We start from the raw sequence: 24,432 nt of genomic DNA, 5'->3' as shown, positions 1-24,432 counted from the left end.
GCTGTTTCCCAAGACAGAGTGCCAGGTCATTCATTCATTCCTTCATTCACTTATATGCCACCTTTCATTGGAAGATCACAGGGCAGTTTGCAATATACCGTATTGGTCCAAATATAAGCGCACCTGAATATAAGCCGCACCGCACCTTTAAAATTCAAGGGAAAAAAGGAAAAAAGACAATACCCGAATATAAGCTGTTCCTTTAAATTCCGCAGGCACTCAATCCTGTTCCGTTTTACCATATGTCTGTTTTAGCAGTGATATCGTAAAAGCCAATTTTTGCAAGGCTGTGAATTTAAGCTGCACTTTCACTTTTCACGGTCGGAATTTTGAAAAAAATTGTGGCTTATATTCAGGCCAATACAGTATAAACACAAAAATGCATAGCGTAGTAACAGACTTAAACAATACCAGTTTAAAAGGCCATAGATGGTTTCATTAGCCAAAGGCCTGGGAGAAGAGGAAGGTTTTCCCCCCACCTCAAGTTGCGTAGTGAAGGCGCCAAGAGAGCCTTGAGAGGGAGAGCATTCCACAAATGGGGAGCCACTGCAGAAAAGGCCCCGTTCTCGTGTTGCCACTCTCCGGACTTCCTGCGGAGGAGCAACATGAAGAAAGGCCTTGGATGGTGATCACCGGGTCTGGGGCGGTTCAGATGGGGAGAGGTGGTCCTTGAGAGAATTGTGGACAGGAGCCGTTTAAGACTTTATAGGTCAGAACCCGCACTTTGAATTGGGCCCGGAAATTGATTGGCAGCCAGGCTGGGATGAGTGTAATATGAGTGAGCAACCCGGCTGCCGAATTCTGCACCAGCTGAAGTTTCCGAACCGTCTTCAGAGGCAGCCCCGCGTATAGTAATCTCTAGTCATTTTTCTCTTAGGTCTCGGCCACCCTTCGTTGCACCAAGGGATGAGTCCTGGCTTCCCCGCTGGCATGGGGGGAGCACTCCCTTCTGCCTACCAGTTTGCCAGGGACCCTCAGTCTGGCCAGCTTGTCGTGATCCCCAGTGAGCACCTTCCGCACTTTGGTGAGTACCTAAGCAAGGAGGGATGGCTTGGAAGGCTCTTTTCTGGGGCGGGGGAGCTTTGTGGATGCTAGGTCTCCCTTCACCCTCAAAAGCCCAGGGCCCAAGCCATGGCTGTTTCCCTTTCTTCCAGCTTGGCCCCGAGGCCATGTTTCCGCAAACCTCACTCAGCTGTCCATCACTGATGGGCAGAGTTCAATCCTGTTAGGGCAGAGCGTTCAATCCTGCGGGGAACACCGTGCCCTAGCACATTTCTGCAGGACTGAGCCCTCTTGCAAGCGAGCGAGACCCCTCTTGCCAATTCTTGTGGGTTGGCTTTGACAGGCAGGTCAGATCACCCACCTGTCAGACACCTGATGCCATGACATCAGATGACTGACAGGTCTGTGACTCCTGTCACAAGTTGGCCCACTGGGGTGGAGGAGATAAAGATTTGGCCCGCCATGCCGAAAAGGACCCCCATCCCTGGATTACACGCATCACAGAAAGTGCTGGAAAGCTTTAAATATGGAGGAAGAAGTCAGGCCCCCTTCACTGTCACCCAAAGCACCCACGATTTTAGCTAGTTTATTATATTTATAAATCGCTTCACACAAACATAGGCACCCTGAAGCGACTTGCAATAATAAAATGCAAAAAAATGGGTAGCCTTCTAAAAACAAGTAGCTGAGGGGGCTGGCAGAGGAGGCAAGCGGGGGGCAGTATCCCTTTGGGTCTTCTGTAGCTGTGACATTAATGGAGCTAAGATTTTCAAGATGTTTTGATACACCCAACTTTTCCCCATGGAGGTGTATTCATGGGAACATTTCCCTCTCAAAAATAATGGTGCATATTTGATGGCAGGGGGCAGCTTTTCCTGTCTTAAGACATTTCTTAATGTCTGTGTGTATAGGTTCTATTAATGTGGCCTTGCAAGGAACTTGGCAGTGTGTGGAATTCAGCATCCTGAGAATCACAGCCCTCCCCCTTTTAAAAAAAAGCTTATCAGAACAGGTTTCTAGCCCGTGTGACTATGTTGTTGTTTAGCCGTTTAGTCGTGTCCAACTCTTCGTGACCCCATGGACCAGAGCACGCCAGGCACTCCTGTCTTGCACTGCCTCCCGCAGTTTGGTCAAACTCATGTTCGTAGCTTCGAGAACACTGTCCAACCATCTTGTCCTCTGTCGTCCCCTTCTCCTAGTGCCCTCAATCTTTCCCAACATCAGGGTCTTTTCCAAGGATTCTTCTCTTCTCATGAGGTGGCCAAAGTATTGGAGCCTCAGCTTCACGATCTGTCCTTCCAGGGAGCACTCAGGGCTGATTTCCTTCAGAATGGAGAGGTTTGATCTTCTTGCAGTCCATGGGACTCTCAAGAGTCTCCTCCAGCACCATAATTCAAAAGCATCAATTCTTCGGCGATCAGCCTTCTTAATGGTCCAGCTCTCACTTCCATACATCACTACTGGGAAAACCATAGCTTTAACTATATGGAGCTTTGTCGGCAAGGTGATGTCTCTGCTTTTTAAGATGCTGTCTAGGTTTGTCATTGCTTTTCTCCCAAGAAGCAGGCATCTTTTAATTTCGTGACTGCTGTCACCATCTGCAGTGATCAAGGAGCCCAAGAAAGTAAAATCTCTCACTGCCTCCATTTCTTCCCCTTCTATTTGCCAGGAGGTGTTGGGACCAGTGGCCATGATCTTGGTTTTTTTGATGTTGAGCTTCAGACCATATTTTGCGCTCTCCTCTTTCACCCTCATTAAAAGGTTCTTTAATTCCTCCTCACTTTCTGCCATCAAGGTTGTGTCATCTGCATATCTGAGGTTGTTGATATTTCTTCTGACAATCTTACTTCCGGCTTGGGATTCATCTAGTCCAGCCTTTCGCATGATGAATTCTGCATATAAGTTAAATAAGCAGGGAGACAATATACAACCTTGTTGTACTCCTTTCCCAATTTTGAACCAATCAGTTGTTCCATATCCAGTTCTAACTGTAGCTTCTTGTCCCACATAGAGATTTCTCAGGAGACAGATGAGGTGATCAGGCACTCCCATTTCTTTAAGAACTTGCCATAGTTTGCTGTGGTCGACACAGTCAAAGGCTTTTGCATAGTCAATGAAGCAGAAGTAGACGTTTTTCTAGAACTCTCTAGCTTTCTCCATAATCCAGCGCATGTTTGCTATTTGGTCTCTGGTTCCGTGTGACTATAGGTAGAGGTTATTACAATGTTATAAGAAATTTCTGCTGAAATCCCAGAAGCCAGAGGGGGAACTGAGGGATTTCCAGAGATCGGTCTTTGTGTGCCCATGTGGGCATGGCGACATGATGCAAAAACTGGCAAATACATACCTAGCTGCCCAGTTTGTAGAATTCAGAATGCAGCAGTTTTGGGCAGGCGAAAATGCAACGAATGTGTAGCCTTAAGTGTGGTCAGATCACAGGCACATACGTCCACATGTGGTGGGAATGTCCCAAATTTGAACTCTTCTGGGCAACGACCATACGAGAAATATGCAAAATAACTAAGCAAGTATTAGAAGTCACCCCAGAACTGGCCCTACTAAATATCTTCCAAGACAATAATGCCCACTCCCATCACAAAGAGCTCATAGCCCACCTACTCTCAGCAGTCAGAAACATCATAGCCGGACACTAGAGAGACTTGTCAGGAGTAAGACTTGCCAGTACCAAATAGTATGGGGAACAGCCTTATTAGAAAAACCAACCAATAAGCGTAAACTGACATGGGGACAAATAGAAGAAGACTCCTTCACCCCGGTTTGGTTCCCCTTTATCACATACACAGCCCAACAAGACAACGACAAGAATCCACTAACAGAATACGAATAAATCTGGTTAACCTGATTCAAAAACATTCACCCACCCCACTCACACATGAAAACAAAGTTCACCACAGCCAGTCACAAACAAACAACCACACTCTAGGCCATGGGTAGGCAAACTAAGGCCTGGGGACCGGATCCGGCCCAATCACCTCCTAAATCTGGCCCGCAGACGGTCCGGGAATCAGCGTGTTTTTATATGAGTAGAATGTGTGCTTTTATTTAAAATGCATCTCTGGGTTATTTGTGAGGCATAGAAATTCGTTCATCCTTCTCCCCCCCCCCCCGAAATATAGTCCGGCCCCCCACAAGGTCCGAGAGAAAGTGGACCGGCCCCCTGCTGAAAAAGTTTGCTGACCCCTGTTCTAGGCCAACCCCAACTTCTCTCACCACCAAAGGAACACAAGCGAATAGTAAAGAGAACCCGCACAAGCGACGCGGACACGAAACCCCAGACATACACTAAGTCAGTGTTTCTCAACCAGTGTGCCTCCAGATGTTTTGGGACTACAACTCCCATCATTCCTGACCACTGGTCTTCCTAGCTAGGGATGATGGGAGTTGTAGTCCCAAAACATCTGGAGGCACACTGGTTGAGAAGCACTGCACTAAGTGAAATAGAAACATCGCCACCTGACCCCCGTCCCCCCTCCACCTCTTTCCCCCCTTTTCTTCCTAAACTGATCTATAGAAAATGTAACCTAAAAAAAAGAGACATTGCACATACTTTTGCAAATAAAGAATACGTTTTTTTTAAAAAAAGTGTGGCCAGATGCAGGGGAAAATATTTTTTAAAAATTCCTTCAGTAGCACCTTAAAGACCAACTAAGTTTTTATTTTGGTATGAGCTTTCGTGTGCATGCACACTTCTTCAGATACACTGAAATAGGAGTCCCCAGGCGCTTATGTAGAGAAGGGGTGGGGAGGGGGTGGGGAGGGGAGGGGGTATCACTCAGAAGGGTGGTGGAAGTGGGTGATTGACTGATAGCTGTTGATGACCAAAAACGACTGCAAATGGTTTTGCATGAAAAAGCAAGGGTTGATAATAATAATAATAATAATAATAATAATAATAATAATAATAATAATAATTTATTATTTATACCCCGCCCATCTGGCCGGGTTCCCCCAGCCACTCTGGGCGGCTTCCAACAAAACAGAAATTCTAAAATACAATACAATGAGATGGCTGAAGATCGCTTTATCATGTATAATGAGATAAGAATCCTATGTCTCTGTTCAAACCAGGTCCCTCCATGGTTTTGAGCTTGGTGATAAGTTGTAATTCAGCAACTTCTCTTTCCAGTCTATTTCTGAAATTCTTTTGTAGTAAGACAGCTACTTTGAGATCTTGTATAGAATGTCCTGGGAGATTGAAGTGTTCTCCTACTGGTTTTTCTGTCTTCTGGTTCCTGATGTCAGATTTATGTCCATTTATATTTGTTTGTGCCCCTTTGGATCCCGAGGGAGAGAACACTCAGTCGGTAGAGCGTGAGACCCTTCATCTCAGGGCTGTGGGTTCAAGCCCCACGTTCGGCAAACAATTCCCGCATCATCATCATCATCATTTATTGAATTTTTGTTGTGCCCTAAACCCGCAGGTCTCTTTGCAGGGGTTTGGAATCAATGACCCTCGTGGTCCCTCCCAGCTCTAGGCATCTATGAACATGTTGTGGGGTTTTTGTTTTGTTTTTTGAGTGGCGGTATGGTTGTGACTTCCTGTCCGCCTTGTCTCCCTCCGCAGCGGCGGAGCTGATGGATCGCGCGCCGCCTCTCTGGCCCGCCATGTACCCCCCGGTGAGGAGCTCCCTGCAGCATGCGCAGCAACTGCAGCTCCTCTCTCACCAGCAGCTGATCCGCCAGCACGAGCTCTACATCTTGCAGCAGCAAGCCGCACACGCCATGGAGCTCCACCGGAGTGCCCAGCTGGTGGTAAGTCCCCAAGCGCAAGGGCAAAACTGGCAACCCGCTCCAGCGACGCCAAAGGCCCCAGCCGCACCAGAGTTTTCTCCTTTCCGAAGTGGAAGGAAGCGGCTTTGCCCGACAAAGGGGCCTCCTCCGTGTTGGACTCGACTCCCACCGTCCCAGACGGCTTCTGACCCCCAGAGTTGCCACCCAAAACGCCCAGCAGGCCCCTGGTTGGGCAGGTTGCAGCTTGAAGTTTGGGAGGGGGGGAAGTCGTAGGTGGAACAATGGCTGGCTAAATTGGAAGCATTGTCAAATTGTTTATTTGTTGAAAAATTGTAAATAAAATGATTTTTTTTAAAAAAATTTTTTGCAGGTGCATGCAAATATTGGTGAATTCCGACAATTCCTAAAATGTTGTATATCTGCATTATTTGTTTACATTTTATATAATTCACACGCCGCTTGCTTGCTGCAAAAAACCTCAAAGCGGTTTGCATAAATAAATAAATAAAGCAAGCAAATGGAACCGAGAAAAAATCCACAAAAACGCTTACAAACATGACGAGAGCTATACAGTGGTACCTCTGTTTATGAACACATTTGGTTCCGGAAATCTGTTCATAAACTGAAGCGTTCATAAACTGAAGCGAACTTTCCCATTGAAAGTAATGGAAAGTGAATTAATCCGTTCCAGATGGGTCCGCGGAGTACTCAACCTGAAGCGTACTTAACCCGAAGCATGGGTGGAATTGGTTCCGGAAGTCTGTTCATAAACTGAAGTGTTCATAAACTGAAGCGAACTTTCCCATTGAAAGTAATGGAAACTGAATTAATCCATTCCAGATGGGTCCGCGGCATTCGTAAACCGAAAATTCGTAAACCAAGGTGTTCATAAGCCGAGGTTCCACTGTATTGCTAAAAGCAGATTGAAACTGTCTCCATTTTCTAAGGTCAAAATCCAGCTCTGCGCAAGTAATGAGCCGCCGCTATTCTTTTTCTAATGCCCTAATTATTCTTTTGCACCCTTCTCTCCCCCCCCCGCCCGCCCGTGCAGGAGAGGTTAAAAGCGAGCGAGCAGCGGGCAGAGATGGAGGAGAAGATGTCCAAGCGGAATCTGGATGGCGCCAAGTCTGGACTCGCCACCTCCGGCTCGGGCCTCCTGCGCCGGAAGCCCCCCGCCCTGTCGCCCAGCACCTCTGCCTCCTACAGCAAGGCCGTGAGTCCGCCTGCCCTGTCCCCCAGGGCGTCCCCTGTGCCCGTCCTCAAGGCGGAGGTGATCCAAAAGATGGAGGAGCCCCCAATGCAGCCAGCCTACTCCTACCCTGCCACCCCCATCTCCCACCCTTCCAGCCCGCCCCCCGCGTCTCCGCCCCCGGCCCCCGCCATCCCCCCGAAGGAAGAGGAGGAGCCCGACAGCGCAGAGAAGAAGGAGATGGAGAAGGAAGCCTCCAGCCCGTACCAGGCTTTGTTTCCAGGTAAGAGAGCCCAGCCCTGGGCAGGGAGCCCCCTTGCACTTGGATCCCGGGGTCCTTGTCTTCGAAAGACAATGTGCTCCCCCTCCACCATTCAGAAGTCATTGGCATGGGGAAAATGCATGGCTGGAGGGTGAAGCAGAAACGAGGGAAAACCCAGCAGGAGGAAGCTATAAGCTAGGGGCCAAATGGCTCCTCAAACCAAGGTTGCAGAATGTATTGTTTTCAGTTTGGGGCACGGCCGCTCTAAAGTCTTGTTTTTCAAGTGATGAGCTATCAGTTAAACACCTGGCTTAGTTCAGAAGACAACCTAATAATAATATTATTATTATTCCACCATTTGGCTTCTGTTTGTAGACAGAGGTAAAGTTCGCAAACTGGGACACTACTTCCGGTTTTGCGGAGTTTGTAAACTGAATAGTTCGTTAACAGGACTGTTCGTAAACCGAGGTACTACTACTAGTAGTAATAATTATTATTTATACATACATACATACATACATACATACATACATACATACATACATACATACTCTGCCCATCTGACTGGGTTTCCCCCGCCACTCTGCATGGTTCCCAACAGAACACTAAAAACAGAATAAAACTTCAAACATTAAAAACTTCCCTAAACAGGGCTGCCTTTAGATGTCTTCTAAAAGTAAAAAAAATTCCTTCAGTAGCCCCTTAAAGACCAACTAAGTTTTTATTTTGGTATGAGCTTTCATGTGCATGCACACTTCATCAGATACCACGTATCTGATGAAGCGTGCAGGTATCTGATGAAGTGTGCATGCACACGAAAGCTCATACCAAAATAAAAACTTAGTTGGTCTTTAAGGTGCTACTGAAGGAATTTTTTTATTTTGTTTCGACTCAGACCAACACGGCTACCTACCTGTTCTAAAAGTCAGATAGTTGTTTATTTCCTTGACATCTGGTGGGAGGGCGTTCCACAGGGCGGGCACCACCACCGAGAAGGCCCTCTGCCTGGTTCCCTGTAACTTCGCTTCTCGCAATGAGGGAACCACCAGAAGGCCCTCAGTGCTGGACCTCAGTGTCCAGGCTGAATGATGGAGACACTTCTTCAGGTATACCTCAGGTATAACCTTGAGCTAGGTTAAAAGCTTTGAGAACTTAAAGAAGAACAGTCACTTGATCCGGGGATATTCCACATCTATATTGGCCTCTTCCGACCTCCTTTTCTTAATGGTTACACAGACCATTCATAAGGTAGGAATATTTGTCACAACTGTGAGCAGGGCAGCGGGGGGAGGGAAGTCAAGCGGCAACAATTCACTATAACATTGTCAATAGGCATCAGGCTGTAGGGTCTGCCACACTAAACAGTTGGGTTCTTGCAAATGCAGAACAGGTATTATGGGACCTATTCTGCCAATCACAGCAGCCCAGGTGGCGGATGTGGGGCAAGGTGATCTCAATGCATGCCTTAACTAAAAACAATGTGGGTGCTTCTTGAGGAAGTATTTGTCATCCCGATCGATTGATGAATAACATTTAAACAGCTAAGACTTCTGCAGTCCTCTGCCAAACCCTGCTCACTCTTCCTTCTCATTCAAGCCTGTCTCTGCAAACAGAAGCGTTAGAAAAGTTCAATTTTAAAAATACATGTAAAAAAGTTCCCGTCTCCTGAATCCTGACTTCTGGTTGAGCGCAATTAGGGAAATCTTCCAGACTTGCTTTAGGAATTCTTCTCCCTTGGAAAGGAAGGAATTCCTCCTTCCTCCCTTTCTTGCAGTAATTTTATTCATTTTCAGATAAAGGTTGTGCAAGATTTTGCAAAACACAAGAGCTCTCACACGGGACCTGATCACAATGTACATAGCCCCTCTACAGTTACAGCTCTCTGTTGAACAAATGCAGGCATAAAATAAAACCGAAGTAAATAAATTGCAGGGACATAAGTGCCTGGAACTAATCATAACAGTTAAACAAGACGTGGCCCCTCTTGTCTGCCAAGGGAAACCAATGGGTGGCCATCTGTCAGGGATGCTTTAGCTGAGATTCAGGCACTGCAGGGGGTTGGACTAGAGGACCTTTGGGGTCCCTTCCAACACTACAATTTGATATAGCGTCACCATGTCAGCCATATTTGTTTGTAGAGGTGGGGTTGGGTCTTTGGGCTTCCTCCTTGCTTTCTGGCCATGATCCCAGCTTCTCTATCTCTCACCCTGCAGAGATTCCTTCGGGATACCCATTCCAGGCGCTCCCGGCTTCTTTCAGAAGACACTACCCATACCTCCTCCAGCCAACGGCAGCCTCGGACGCAGATGGCTTGGCGCCCGATGTCCCACTTCCCACTGGGGACCCCGAGGGCCTGGCCCTTTCCCCAGAGGTCAAGCCCACCCACCTCTCCCCATCCAAAATTGTGAAGCCCATGCGGGCGGGCGAAGAGGAGGAGGAGGAGGAGGAGGAGCCGGAGCCTCTTGAAGAACGGGTGAAGACGGAGCTGGAACTGGACACCAGCCACGAGGGGGGCATCTGCAAGCAGGCCGTGGGAGCTCTGGACCTGGCGGCCTCGGTGGCTGGACCACTCCAGGACGTGGGTGGCCGGGGGCTCCTCATGTGCCACGGCAAGGCCTTGAGCAGCTTGAGGCATGAAGAAGAAGAGGAGGAAGAAGGAGGAGGAGGAGAAGGTCTTCAGGATTGTCAGCCTGTGTACGAAGTGATGGCCTGCCCTGCAGATCTGGAGAGCCAAGAAGGGGCTGCAGGCGCTGATACCTGCCCTGTCCACGCCGACTACGAAGGTGCGTTGCTGCACCGGCCCACCAAGCAGGGGGAGGAGCTGCCTCTTTCCCCGGAGCTGCCTCACATCTGCTCTCCGCAGGGGAAGGAATTCCCCGTCCTCCTTCCAGAAGAGGAAGAGGAGCCGCTCCCGGAGGAGCCCTGCTGTGGGAGCGAGCCGGTCTCCTGCCTCGTCTCACCCCTGGATATCGAGCCGGACGACCCCCTGGCCGGGATGAACGCCCTGGTGGCGGCCGCCGAGTTGCCCCAGGCGTGCCCGCTGCTGGTGGGTGACGGCGTCACCCAAGAGGCGGTGGTGAACCTGGAGGTGTCCTCTAGCCTGTCTCCGGAACACACTTTCCTGCAGGGGATCACGCTGCTGAGCGAAATCGCCGAGCTGGAGCTGGAGAAGAGGAGGCAGGAGGCAGGAGGTGGGTTTGGGGGGCAGAGGGCTGCGTTCCTTGCACTGAACATTGCAGGACCTCAGTCTTGGTAAACATGCATGAGCTTGGACTGCAAAAGTCCGACTAGTGCCTCCTAGAGCATCTGATATTGCCTCTCTGCAGAGTCAGATCACGGGCCCATTTGGCCAGGATTGCCTCCTCTGACTTAGCAGACTCCGGAATCACAGGCAAGGGTCTTGCTCGTTCCCAGCTGCCTAAGATGCTTTTTAACTGGGTTGAACTGGGGAGGGCGGGGCTGCATCATGCAAAGCCCCCTTTTTTTGCCTCTGAGCCATGGCTCCTCTCGAAGACAAGGTGTGTTTGGGGGGCGCGAGGTCCTGGCCAGGAACAAGGCCTGCGTCAGTGCAAGGGACTGGAGAGGCTATGCTCAAAGACACATGCGCTGTACAGCCTTGTGAGGGAGCTGGGTATGTTTAGCCTGCACGATTGAGAGGTGACATGAGAGCCACCTTCAGATATCTTGAGGGCTGCCACGTGGAGCAAGCTTGTTTTCTGCTGCTCCAGATGGCGGGACCCCAAGCAAGGTATCCAGTTTACAAGGACTAAACATCAGGAAGAAAATTCTGGTGGAAAGAGCCGTTCAACAGCGGAACTGAACCCCAAGAGAGGTGGTAGACTCTCCTTCCTTGGAGATTGTTAAGCAAAGCTTGGAAGGCCACCTGTCGGGGATTCCTTAGCTAAGATTCCTGTGATTCCTCTCCTTGCCCACTGTTGGTTCACTGAGTGCCATGTTTTGCTCTTACTGCTGAACTAGGTCAGTTGCGGCTTGCTCATACTATAGTTTTCTTGGAATGGCCAGGGGCCCGCCTGGACCAGCTTCCTGTCAGGGCCGGCGCGTCCATTTAGGCGAACTAGGCAGCTGCCTAGGGCGCCAAAATGGAGGGGGCGCTGGCTAGCCTGCCCGCCGCACCCCGGTGCTGCCTGGGGCTGCCTCCTCCGCGCCTGTCACTGTTGAGCAGCTTCAGGCCGCTATCCCGAGGTGCGCGCGTGCCTGCGGAGAGTGGCCTGAAGCCACTCAACAACAGCTGACAGGTGCATTGGAGGCGGCCCCAGGCTCACGCTCCCTGTGCAAAACTCCGGAGGCGTGCGGGAGCGCGAGCCTGGGGCCACCTCGGCGTGCCTCTCAGCTGTGGTTTTTTTAAAAAAACTACTTTTTTCCTACTTTTTATTTTTTATTTATTTATTTTATTTTTTATTTTTTGTTAATTGGGGGGGGGGCGGGGCGCCAGAAGGTGATCTCGCCTAGGGTGCAAAAAACCCTAGCATCGGCCCTGCTTCCTGTTCTTGCAGGGGCCTAGGAGAAGCCCACAAGCAAAGGCTGAGCTCAACAGCTCTCTCTCCCCGCCTGTAGTTCCTAGTCCCTGGTGTTCGGAGGCACGCTGCCTCCAGCAGTGGAGCCAGACCATAGCCATTGTGGCTGGTAGTCACTGGCGCCCTTGCGCATCGTGGTACCCATAAACCTCTTCTGAAGCTGCGCATGTCCGTGGCCACCCCTATGCCTTAGTACAGAAGCTGTGGAGTCCACTGCCTTAGTTGAAGAAGCCCATCAAATCTCCCACCATTCAGCTCTACTGAATGAACCTGGGTTCTAGAGTTATGAAAAAGGAATAGGAAGTTCTCCCTGTGGTCCACTCCCCCCCCCCAATATCCGTGCATTTGTGCTTTGAAGCGGGCTTCCAGTTCTGGTTTGTTGCCAAACTGTAGTCGTGTCACAAACCCAGGAGAGTTGGGAGAGGGAATCGGGGCAAAGGCTCGCGACACACAGCCAAGTCGTGATCTGGCTGTTTCATCCGGACCAGACCATTGTGTGTTACGTGTGTGTGGCTTAGGGCTGCCCCCCCCCCTCTGTGAAACTGAGGCTTCTCCATCCTTCTAACCGAAGCCCAAACCGCCTCTCAAGCAGGTCTGGAGAGCTTTGCCGCCCGCCCGACCCTGGAGAGCCTGTTAGCGGCCAGCACTCAGATGCTCATGGAAGTCCTCTCGAACCCCTTTATGGACAGCTTGAAAAACATCCGCCTGCCCCGGGAACTGGATCCCAACAAAAAGTACAGCTGGATGCAGAAGAAAGACGAACCGGTGAGGAATTCTTTGGAGCTGACTTGGCTCTTAAAGGTGGTGATGGGGGAGGCATTGGGGGGAGGCAGCAATGATGTCAAGGTGCTCTGTGGGAGGGTGGGGGAACTCGCTGAGTGACAAGATGCAGCTGAAGCAAGAGAACCTTCTGAATTATTCTGTTGTTGTTGTTTAAATTTATATACCGCTGTCGCCCAAAGATAACAGGGCAGTTTGCAACATGAAAACAACATGCATAACAAGAAGAATAGAAAGACTTCCCCCCTCCCCCAGTAATTAGCCAAATCCCTGGGGAAAGATGAGTGTTTTCGCTTGGCACCTACAGATATGTAATGAGGGCGCCAGGTGAGCCTCCCTGGGGAGAGAATTCCTCAAATGGGGAGCCACTGCAGAAAAGGCCCCGTTCTCATGTTGCCGCCCTCCAGACCTCTCGTGGCGGAGGCATGAAGAAGGACCTCAGATGATGACCACAGGGTCTTAGGCCGTTGAGCACTTTAAAAGTTAACACAAGCACATGATGTGGACTCTAGAATCAAACTGGCAACTTAAAGTCACTCAGGCAGACTCAGTGCGTCATATGCTCTGAGCACCCTGCCCATCCGTTGAGCTTTGAAGTGAGCCACATCCGCAGGGCCTGCAAGTCTGAGCTGTTCCACCAGGACTTTGGGCAGGATGCGGGTTGACTTACTGTCTTTTGTATAAAACAAGCCCAAGGTAAAGGTAAAGGGACCCCTGACCATTAGGTCCAGTCATGACCGACTCTGGGGTTGCGCGCTCATCTCGCGTTATTGGCAAGGGAGCCGGCGTATAGCTTCCAGGTCATGTGGCCAGCATGACAAAGCCGCTTCTGGCGAACCAGAGCACCACACGGAAACGCCGTTTACCTTCCTGCTGGAGTGGTACCTATTTATCTACTTGCACTTTGACGTGCTTTCAAACTGCTAGGTTGGCAGGAGCTGGGACCGAGCGACGGGAGCTCACCCCGTCGCGGGGATTCGAACCACCGACCTTCTGATCGGCAAGCCCTAGGCTCAGTGGTTTAACTCACGGTGCCACCTGCTTCCCCAAAAACAAGCCCAAAGGAGGCCCCCAACCTGCTCACAGGTCCTTGTATGACCAGTGGAAACAGCTGGTCCTGACAAGTATTAACCACTCTCAATTCCAACCTGATAATTGCCACCTGCCCAGATTTTAACTTGTCTGAATTAATTTTAAGATGTATTTTAATTAATGTTTTTATGCATATTGTGTTGTTTTTATGATGTTAGCTGCTCTGAGCCCAGCCTTGGCCGGGGAGGGCAGGATACAAAAATAAAAATATTTATTTATTTGTTTATTTATTTTATCATCATCTTGAGTAGCAAATGAGGCTGTGTTGTCTTCTGAGCTGCCCTCTCATCATTGCCCTCACTATCCTCTCTTCTTCTTCTTCTTCTTCTTCCCTGCCTCCGTTCCTGCCGCATCCCCAACTCTTCTCCTCTCAGATGCACTCCATCAAGTCCGCCATCGAGAACATGGACCCTATGGAGCTGGACTTCAGGATGAGGCTGGCCGAGCTGCAGAGGAGGTACAAGGAGAAGCAGCGCGAGCTGGTGAAACTGCAGCGGCGGAGAGACTCGGAGTAAGTTGCCGCGGAGGAGCCCCCCATGGCCTTCCGCGGCTGCTTGGTTGGCGCCTCTGTCCCTAGACTTGCCTCCTTGGCTTTCCTCGTTCCGCTCTCGGTGGTATCTGTATCGGTGTGCTTTGAACTGAGCTTTGCAAAAACGTCGAGAGCAGGGCAGCCGCTTCACGACTCGTGTACGTGGCCTTGAGCGCTCTCCACGTTTTGGATTTGCGGTGGCCTTCCTGGAGGCGTTCGATCTGATCGTAGGGCAGCTTGAGATGTTTGGTGACGGATCTAGGTTTTCTTGAACGGCTTTCGGTGGCCTCCTTCCCATTTCTTTCTCTCTCTCTTTTTGACCACTTATTTTATTTTCATGCTTGTGTCGCTTTTGGTTAACAGCCCAGCGTGTGGTTTCTTTTAAGGGAAAAGCAGGACGAGAAAAGTAGAAGCTTGTCAAGACGAGGCCCAGGAAGGCCCAGGAAGAGGAAGCACGGACCGAGCGCTCTGTCGCCCCCTATGGAGAGAGGGAAGAGGGACAGCAGGAGTGGAAAGTAAGGCGGGACTGTGGGGAGAGCCGTGGGCAGCAGGGTCTCTTCGTCACACACAGAGCAAAGCAGGGGGGGAAGAGAAGTTCTATCGGTAGCAGAACAGCGGAGTAGCACACAAGACAAGGCGGCTTGCTGATTTGTGGGGTCCTGATCCTGGCAATGGCCTCTGCGCACTGTCGCCATTGTAGATCTGTGTAGAAGAAACCTGGGTCTTCCTGGGTCTTGTCCATGGCACTGGTTCTTCTTTTGCTTCCGTCTTCGCTCCCTAGTGGAGGAATTTTTTAAAAATTCCTTCGCCTCTGCTCAGGAGTCTGGGACATATTAGAAGCGCAGCAGCTTTAAGGAATCCTGCTTGGACATGGCGAACCAGGGCTGTTCCTACTTTCCTTGAGTCTGTTGCCAAGACGGAGCCTTAATGGTTCTGCCAAGGGCAGCTCCTGCTCGCTCCCTCTGTCTCTCTCTCCTCCTCTTCCTCTCTTGCTGTCGGTCCAGTGTGTCTTTGCAAATCTCCGTCTCTTTTTAACCCTGTCCACTGTTTGCCTGCTTAGCTGGTTTGGGAAACGGGGAAATTGCTGCTATCTGGAGCTTGTGTAAGGGAGGGTGTTTGATGTGTACAGTGGTCCCTTGGTTCTCAAACTTAATCCATTCCGGAAGTCCGTCCCAAAACCAAAGCGTTCCAAAACCGAGGCGCGCTTTCCCGTAGAAAGTAATGCAAAATGCGTTAATCCGTTCCAGACTTTTAAAAGCAACCTTTAAAACAGAAATTTAAGATGAATTTTGCCACAGCAGGTCTCGTATGAACACAATCCTGGCTCAGAAATATATATAGTTTGTAGCCATTCTGTGCAGATGCAGAAATGGGTACCAAATGCTGAATTAAAACATCTTGAGAATTTATGTACACACACGAAGTTTCTGTAGATTTTCAAAGTTATGGAGGTGTGTACATGCCTGGTGGAATCTTGAAAGTCAGAGCAGGGGTGGTTTGTTTATTTGCAATATTTCTAGACTGCCTTTCAACATCTCGTTGCCTTCCCAATTTCAGTATATGGGGGGGTGGGGTGGAGAGTCCCCCATGCCCCTCCCCTGTGACTAGCAAAAGCCAAATAAACAGAGAATCAGCTGTTTTTGATGGTGCAAGATTATGATTGTTTCATCAGAGAACTTTTAATTGTCGTTTCAAAGCGCCAAGGACATACTGTCCTGGGAGTGGCTGAGCTTAATTATGGATAAGGTCCCTCCAGAATGTCTTGCTGCTCCCTGCTAGCTCAGAATAGAGCTCTGCTGTGCTAAATTTAAGCAGTTGGATTGGAATAACATTTGCAAGAATGTGATTTATTTATTTTCTGCAGAATTTCTTCTGCCTGAGGCACAATTTATTGAATTAGGCTTACCTCTCCTCAGGATTTTTGCTCCTGGGGCGCCCTAAACCAACGCCTCTGGCCAAGCCCCCTGTTCCTTTGCTGCAACAGCTGCCAGCCAGCTAGCTCCCCATTGACAAAATAATTGGGGATTCAAGTAGGTAGCCGTGTTGGTCTGACGCAGTCAAAATATATATAAAAATTGTCCAGTAGCACCTTAGGTAAAGGGACCCCTGACCATTAGGTCCAGTCGCAAACGACTCTGGGGTTGCAGCGCTCATCTCGGTTTACTGGCTGAGGGAGCCGCCGTTTGTCCGCAGACAGCTTCCGGGTAAAGTGGCCAGCATGACTAAGCCAGCATGGAAACGCTGTTTACCTTCCCGCCAGAGCAGTACCTATTTATCTACTTGCACTTTGATGTGCTTTCGAACTGCTAGGTGGGCAGGAGCAGGGACCAAGCAACGGGAGCTCACCCCATCGCGGGGATTTGAACCGCCGACCTTCCGATTGGCAAGCCCTAGGCTCTGAAGAAGTGTGCATGCACACGAAAGCTTATACCCAGAACAAACTTAGTTGGTCTCTAAGGTGCTACTGGACATTTTTTTTAAATAATTGGGGGTTAGCAATGGTCAGCTCTGTGGACCAACACCGGACGGCTGCCAAGAATTCCGGGTCTTGAACCTGGAACTCTGTGGACTTTGGCTTGTGCCCAAGCCTTGGCAGTGCCCCCTTGAGGTGCAGAAGGGAATTTTGCAAGATGCAATTAGATAACCTTGGTATAAAAGCTTAGGAGCCCAGCTTTCTGTCCTTGCCTGACCCAACAGAGCAGGATGTTCACCTTTGCTGGGCTTCGTAACTTTCCTTCAATGGAGCTTGGATGGCCATCTGTCAAGGATACTGTAGCTGAGATTCCTGCATGCCAGGGACTAGGTGGCACTTGGCATTCCTTCCAACTCTGCGGTCCTATGATTCTATAATAATAATAATTTATTATTTATACCCTGCCCATCTGGCTGGGTTTCCCTAGCCACTCTGGGCAGCTTCCAGCAAAATATCAAAATACAATAATTCATCAAAAGTTAAAAGCTTCCCTAAACAGGGCTGCCTTCAGATGTCTTCTAAAAGTCAGATAGTTGTTTATTTCCTTGACAGCTGGTGGGAAGGCGTTCCACAGGGCGGGCACCACCACCGAGAAGGCCCTCTGCCTGGTTACCTGTAACTTTGCTTCTTGCAGGGAGGGAAATGCCAGAAGGCCCTCGGAGCTGGACCTCAGTGTCCGGGCAGAACAATGGGGGTGGAGACGCTCCTTCAGGTTTATCTAGGTATATCTAGGATTCAGTCTGAAGCACTCTCACTAACTCTGGCTCACCCCTCCAGCTCCAGCAATTAGCCAGGAACACACTTGAGCTAGGCTTTGGTGCTGGCTAATCTGCACACACTTTTGGCTTGCCCCCCCTCTCTTTTAATTTATTAAAAGCCTTCCTATAGCCCCAGCTTTCCGTTTTTCAGGACCCAGGGCAGCTTGCAACATGTTAAAAGCGTAATAGAACTTTTTGAAATGTGGTTAGCAGTAGTAACTTTGCAAGAGGGAAGAACAGCAGGCGAAACAGCTGGGAGCGTCCAGCGGATCAGCACCAAGCCATACTGGGCCCAGAGTGGCTGGAAAAAGAAAAAGGCAAGGGGTGAAATCAAAATTGCACGCAAGGGCGCCTTTCTGTGTAACAGCCACAAAAAGTGCTACAAAGCAGGCTCTTCCTCACTGGGGATTTCTAAGTAGAAATGGCACACCCATCTGTCAGGAATGCTTTAGTTGAGGTTCCTGAATTGCAGGGGGTGGGAGTCAATGACCCTTTGGGGGTACCCTCAACTCTCTCTCTCTTTTTTAATAAAAATACTTTATTAAATATTAAACATATTAACAATAAAATCAGCATAATTCAACATAACATAAATCAATGCAAATGAAAAAAATCAATATAACACAAATGCAAACGCAAATCAAAATTATACAAAAAACCAAACTTATTAGAAAAAGTAAAAGAAGAGGGAAAAAGAAAAGAAAGGGGGAAAAAGGAAAAAGAAAGGAGAAAGAAGAAAATACAAGAAATAAAATTACAATAAACTTCCCAACATTTCCATATCGATTCCCTATTATAATGAACATTACTATGCTTTCCCTTATAAACTTATCATTTTATACTTATCTCATTTTATTCTCCTATTCTTACAATTCCAGTGACCTTGTGCGAATTTAATCAAAGCAAATTACCCATCTAGCACTAATACCTTCAGCCCGAAGGTAATCCTCTACATATTTCCATTCTTTTATCCATTTCTGTCTGGGGGTACCCTCAACTCTCTATTTACAGCGGTACCTTGGTTCTCAAACTTAATCCGTTCCAGAAGTCCGTTCCAAAACCAAGGCACGCTTTCCCATAGAAAGTAATGCAAAACGAATCAGTCTGTTCCAGACTTTTCAAAACAACCCCTAAAACAGCAATTGAACATGAATTTTGCTGTCTAATGAGACCATTGATCCATAAAATGAAAGCAACAATCAATGTATTGTACTATAAAATAAATAAGGCAGTATTGTAGAGGATAAAAATTAAAATTACTTCCCCCTCCCTTACCTGCACTGATGATAGCCATTGTTTGGACAGGGGGCTTTTTATCCATTTCCACAGTCACACAATCCATCAGTTGGTAGCTGAACTGCGTTCCAGATGGTGACAAAAAGTAACTAACCTAAAAAGTCTTAAAAACAAAAAACGCAAAATAAATAGCAAAAACAAAAGCGCCAAACTTAATCCATTCCGGAAGTCTGTTTATCTTCCGAAATGTTTGAAAACCAAGCTGCAGCTTCTGATTGGTGCAGGAAACAATAGCCGACAGCCACATCAGACGTTTGGCTTCCGAAAAACATTCAAAAACCGGGACATTTCCGGGTTTTGGGCGTTTGAGGACCAAGGTACCACTTTATATGATTCGATGGCTGTAACAAGACTATATTGACGAGGAGATGATCTTTGCGATCAAGTAAGACAAAATACCGTTGCAATTGCAAAGTGTGAATTTCACCAAGGGGTTCCTCCCAACTCAACTATTCATTGCTTTTGCCCTCAACTTTGCAGAAACACAGAGCGACGTCTCCCAGGACTTCCCATCGCGCCGGAGGTACCAAATGTCGCAAATAACCGCCACACCTTTGCTTTTAGGAACTCTCTAGCCACAGCCCTTCCGTCACGCTTACTGGTCGCCACCAAAGTGCCAGATTGCAAGGGGGATCTGCAGTTTGTCTCCCGTGACCCTGCGAGGGAAGCTAAAGGGAGGTCCGGTCACCAAATATTTTCTCTCTGGCTTCCAGGCTGAGCAAATCCTTGCTGCTCTCCGAAGACTCTGAGGCTGGCGAAGGAACCAGGAAAAGGCACAGGGGCCTCCTTCTCGAAGAGGACGATGCAGAGAGCAGGAGCGGGAAGCTGAGAGGACGGAATCGCAGCTGGGATGAGCAGGACATGCTGGCAAACTTCTCCAGCGAGGTTGGCAGTTAATAATTTTTTATTATTATTTACACCCCGTCTATCTGTCTCAATTGCCTCAGCCACTCTGGGTTGCTTCCCGCAAATATACCAACAAAAAGCCAAACAATTAAAAAAATTCCTGATTCAGGGCTGCCTTCAGATGTCTTCTAAAAATCAGATAGATGTTTCTTTCCTTGACATCTGATGGGAGGGCGTTCCACAGGGCGGGTGCCACCACTGAGAAGGCCCTCTGCCTGCTTCCCTGCAACCTCACATCACATTGAGGGAACTGCCAGAAGGCCCTTGGCACTGGACCTCAGTGTCCGGGCTGAACGATGGGGGTGGAGATGATCCTTCAGGTATACTGGGCTGAGGCCATTTAGGGATTTAAAGGTCAGCACTCCCTTCTGCGCATTTCCCAATTTTGCCTCGCAGAATAGGCTCCTGCTTTCCCAGATCTACATGACAGGGCTGGCCCAAGGCATTGTGCTACCCGAGGCAACGGGAAGTTTCTTCTCCACCTGGTTCGTTCCATGTCCGGATTTGCACCCGAGTAACAGCACTGGTGACCGAGCAGCATCTTCCCGTTGAGGCCAGCATGGCCAAGGCACCTCTGTCCTCCCAGGCCCTCCTCTCCGCTGCTTCCTGACTCCCGACACCTGCTGCTTGAGGCAGCCACCTCAGTCTGCCTAACATTAGGGCTGGGGCGATCAGTGGGGCTTCCAAATGGTGTTGGGGAATCCTGGGGCTCCTGAGAAAGCGTCCAATGGTGGACGAGGCGCCCAGGGATGGAAAGAAGAAAGAGGCCTGTCCAAAGAAGAATGGAGAATGAAGATGATGGACTATGCGGAGATGGCAAAGGCTGACTGGGAAGATCAGGCACCAAGAGGATAACAAATTCCACAAAGAATGACCTAGCTTTATATTATATTATATTAAAGAACCCTGTAAAAATCTAAAAACGTTAGCAGGATTGACATAGCACTTAAAATAACAAAGGATAAAACTGAAGTATAATAATTTGGATAGGTGCAATCGGATGCAGTTAAAAAAGGAAGATAAATTTTGGAAGCCAAGGGAAGGGTGGAGGGAAGTCTGGGGGTTCAGGGAACTCCATAAAGGTACTGATATGGACTCTGGTTTAATGTAAACGTGTGTGCGTGCGTGTGTGCGTGTGTGCAAAAGATTGTTTTTTCTTTTTGAAACTTTGGGAAATTTTTCTTTTAAAAAAAGCAAACAAAAAAACCCCCAAATGGTGGACAAGGCTCCTTGCTGACCATTACCAATCTTCCTTGGCGAAGTGTAGATGTTCTCAGGCCATGTGGGTTTTTGGCAAGGTCCAGTAGGAGTGTCCGGTGCCACACATGCGCCGTGCCCAAGTCCATGCCCCCAAATTCCTTGTGATGCTCTTAGGTCCCAGAAGGGCGAACCGGAGACGTCTGTGCCACGAATTCACCCGTGCCCCGTTGCGTTTCCTCCTTTCCCCCCGCAGCTAAAGATTAAGAAGAAGAAGCTGGCGTCCGAGCAGGAGCAGCTGGTGAGCAAGCTTGACAAAGCACTCTCCCTCGGCAGGCACAGCAAGCTGAAATCTCCTTTTAAGTTTGCCGACGGCTCCGCGGGGAGGCCGAGAAATGGCGGCTGTTATGGCGGCAGATATGCGTCTCCGCACGAGGCCTTGTTCGGCAGGGACGACAAGAGGAGCTTGGCCGAAACGCTGAGCTACTCGCTGAAAGACCCCAAAGAAGGTAAAAACAAAATGGCTGCCAAAATAAAGAAGATGGAGGTGGGGCTAAAGCTCAAGGGTCACCTGAAGGCATCCATTTCATCAGCAATATCCGAAGCGAGCAGTTATTCGTACAGTAAGTAACTTGGTTATTTCTGCTCTTCCTCAGCTGTTGCGTTTCTGGTGGGCTTTGTAAAGGTTTAATCCTGCTTCATCCAACCTGCTGCCCTCTGGATGTTTTTGGACTGCCGCCCTCTTGATCCATGATGGGAGCTGGAGTCCGTCAGCCTTTGGAGGGCACCAGGCTGGGGAATATTGGATCAACTTCTGTAGGCTCATAGTGGCAGCGAAGGAGTCCTGCTTCACCACGGGGGTGTGGGCAAATAGATCGAGGGACGATCAGAGCAGAGGGATCATGGGAAGAAGTTTCATCAGGATGTCAGATGGATTTCCGTTCAGCATTTTGCACGCTGGAGAGATCTTTGAATGGCGATCGGCCGCCATCTTGCCTCTGGATCCCCACTAATGGGGAACCGTGGTGGGAGAGGAAGGCTGCGTGCTCCTCAGAGCATGGTGGGGAGGGCGAGAGAGATCTTTAGGCTGATCCCGCAGTCCGTGCTGCGTGGCTTGCCTCTTCCGCTGGGGCGAGGGACCAACGGCTCTCCAAATGCCATTGGACTCCAGCTCCCAGCAGCTCCAGCCACGCAGGGCCCAACAGTGACAGGGCAGAATTTTGGGGAAGGATGCCTGGCAAAGAGGACAAGGAACAGATTCTCTCCCTCTCTCATAACCCTGGAACATTCAACGAAGCTGAACGTTGGAAGATTCAGGATAGAGGAAAGGAAGTCTTTCCTCATGCAGTACCGATGGCTACTAGCCACTGGCTGGAAACCATGGGAGGGGAGAGTTGGTCTTGTGTTCGAATCCTGCTTGCAGGTTACCCACAGGCACCTGCTTGGCCACTGTGAGAACAAGATGCTGGACGAACGAGATGGGCCAGGGTCCTGCTCCAGCAAGTACATCTTCTGATGTACTTCATATTGAGAAATGATGGGCATTGGAGTCCCACGATGGCAGGGCCACGAAATCCCGATGGCTGCCCTTGTGAATTCTGTAGGCTCTTCTTCTACAGTGGAACCTCAGTTGTTGAACATCATCCGTTCCGGAAGACCATTCGACTTCCGAAATGTTCGACAACTGAGGATCAAAGGGCTGTCGGCAAAACCCATTGAAAAAATGGAGAAACGCACCTCAGAAGTCGTTCGACTTCCGAAGATCGTTCGAAAACGGATGCATTCACTTTTGGGTTGTTGGTGTTTGGCTTCCGAATTGTTTGGCTTCCGAAGCGCTCGACAACCGAGGTTCCACTTTATAGGTGAAGGAGAAGTTCCTTGCTTACAAGTATACTGCCTAGACATTCAAATACAGTGGTGCCTCGCTTAACGAATGCCCTGCTTAACGAAATTTCCGCTTAACGAAAGGTTTTTTCTAGCAGAGGTTGCTAGACGAATTGTCTAGTGAATCGCGGTTTCCCATAGGAATGCATTGAAATTCAATTAATGTGTTCCTATGGGCAATTTTTTTAAAAAAAAAATTCAATGCATTCCTATGGGATTCGCTAGACGAATTTTTCGTTATAAGAAAAGACCTGTGGAATGAATTAAATTCGTCTAGCGAGGCACCACTGTATTGCTGGGCTGGGGCAGTTGCCTCTTCAAACTCTGTGAATCCCACACCATTCCAGTACTGCCATGTGAATTGTTTGAGAAAATGGCGCCGTGTCTCCCCACATTGGCGCCATTGACCACCATTTCCACGTGAAAGAACCATGCAGTGTCCCCACGTGGTGGTTTTTCATGGAAATTCCTTGAACGGTGTGGGATCCAGTTGTGTGTAGCCTCAACACAACTCCCTCAGTAATCTAGGCCCTGAGGAACATTTTGCTTCACACCCGCAACGGATAGGTAGTCAGGTTCTCCTTCCCTTCTCCAATGGCATGCAGCCAAACTGAAGCTAGGAATAATAATAATAATAATAATAATAATAATAATAATAATAATAATAATCGGGGCAGCTGGTGGGTACCTCCCCCCCTGCAAATTATTCTGTCACCTTGTTTTGAACACCCAACCAAAATAATTACGTTGGCTGCAGATACAGACTCTGAGGAAGATGACGGATCCCTGAAGGACGAGTGGTCTTCTCATGGCTCCAGAACGAGACCCCCCAGCCTGTACGGTGTGGTGGCCCCCAAGAGCGGCCGGATGGCCGGAGGCGGCCTCAGGGCGGCAGCCAAGAAGGGCATCTGTGCCGCCAGAACTCTCAAATCTAAACTGGCCACCACGGCAAGCAGGAGGCCGCAGTTTTGCTTGCTGCCCGGAGAGGGGTCTTCCTTCAGCGATTCTTCAGAGGACTCGTTCGATCAAGGTTACTAGATTATAACAAACCAAACCAAGTGTCCGTGTTTGAGTGAATGAGGGGCAGTAGGGAGCGGGGCTCCGACCGACCATCTTGGTCTTCATGGTAGTTTCGTTGGTATTCTTTTTTTAAAAAAACAACATCATCTGCTTGTGCCACTAGCTCTTATTGTTATTGCAGCGGTTCCTTGGTTCTCAAACTTAATCTGTTGCAGATGTCGGTTCCCAAACCAAAGCGTTCCAAAACCAAGACACGCTTTCCCATGGAAAGTAATGCAAAATGGATTAATCCATTCCAGGCTTTTAAAAACAACCCCTAAAACAGCAATTGAACATGGATTTTACTGTCATAACGAGAGCATGGATCCATAAAATGAAAGCAGTCAACAATGTACTGCAGTCACACAATCAATCAATCAATCACAGTCGCAAAAGCAAAACAAAAAGAGCCGCAAAAACAACAACAACACGCATAATAAATAGCAGACAGACCTCAGCGTAACGCTCAAAATGGAAGTGTGGCACTCAAAACGGAGCACGTTCGGCTTCCGAAAAAAGTTTGCATACCGGAGCACTTACTTCCGGGTTTGCAGTGTTTGGTTTCCAAGTGGTTTGAGTACCAAGGCGTTTGGGAACCAAGGGACCACTGTATTTTCTTACTGACTCGCTCTTCTAAGAGCTCTAAGATCACCTGGAGCGTTTGGTCTTTGCTGTCCACCCCGACCCTTCCCAAATCTCTTTCTTTCCTTTTCTTTAA

At 49.0% G+C, this 24,432-nt stretch overlaps 1 protein-coding gene across 6 annotated transcripts in view; it reads left to right on the top strand.

The window, feature by feature from the left end:
* The window catches only part of TNRC18 (trinucleotide repeat containing 18), a 128,031-nt gene that overhangs the window by 68,993 nt on the left and 34,606 nt on the right, over nt 1-24,432 (top strand). For 3 of the 6 annotated variants that reach the window (XM_088657184.1, XM_088657185.1, XM_088657183.1), the window contains exons 8-17: nt 878-1,024; nt 5,588-5,775; nt 6,806-7,226; nt 9,419-10,396; nt 12,330-12,505; nt 13,987-14,123; nt 14,528-14,656; nt 19,382-19,553; nt 21,028-21,394; nt 23,413-23,685. In XM_088657184.1, the coding sequence (XP_088513310.1) occupies nt 878-1,024; nt 5,588-5,775; nt 6,806-7,226; nt 9,419-10,396; nt 12,330-12,505; nt 13,987-14,123; nt 14,528-14,656; nt 19,382-19,553; nt 21,028-21,394; nt 23,413-23,685 (2,988 nt within the window). The remainder of the gene's footprint in view (nt 1-877; nt 1,025-5,587; nt 5,776-6,805; nt 7,227-9,418; nt 10,397-12,329; nt 12,506-13,986; nt 14,124-14,527; nt 14,657-19,381; nt 19,554-21,027; nt 21,395-23,412; nt 23,686-24,432) is intronic. The other 3 variants (XM_060282617.2, XM_060282621.2, XM_088657186.1) reach the window with 3 other exon arrangements.

Source organism: Zootoca vivipara, chromosome 13 (genome assembly GCF_965207765.1).
Source record: "Zootoca vivipara chromosome 13, rZooViv2.hap1.1, whole genome shotgun sequence".
Lineage (NCBI taxonomy): Eukaryota > Metazoa > Chordata > Lepidosauria > Squamata > Lacertidae > Zootoca > Zootoca vivipara.
This window is presented reverse-complemented; position numbering and strand designations above follow the sequence as displayed.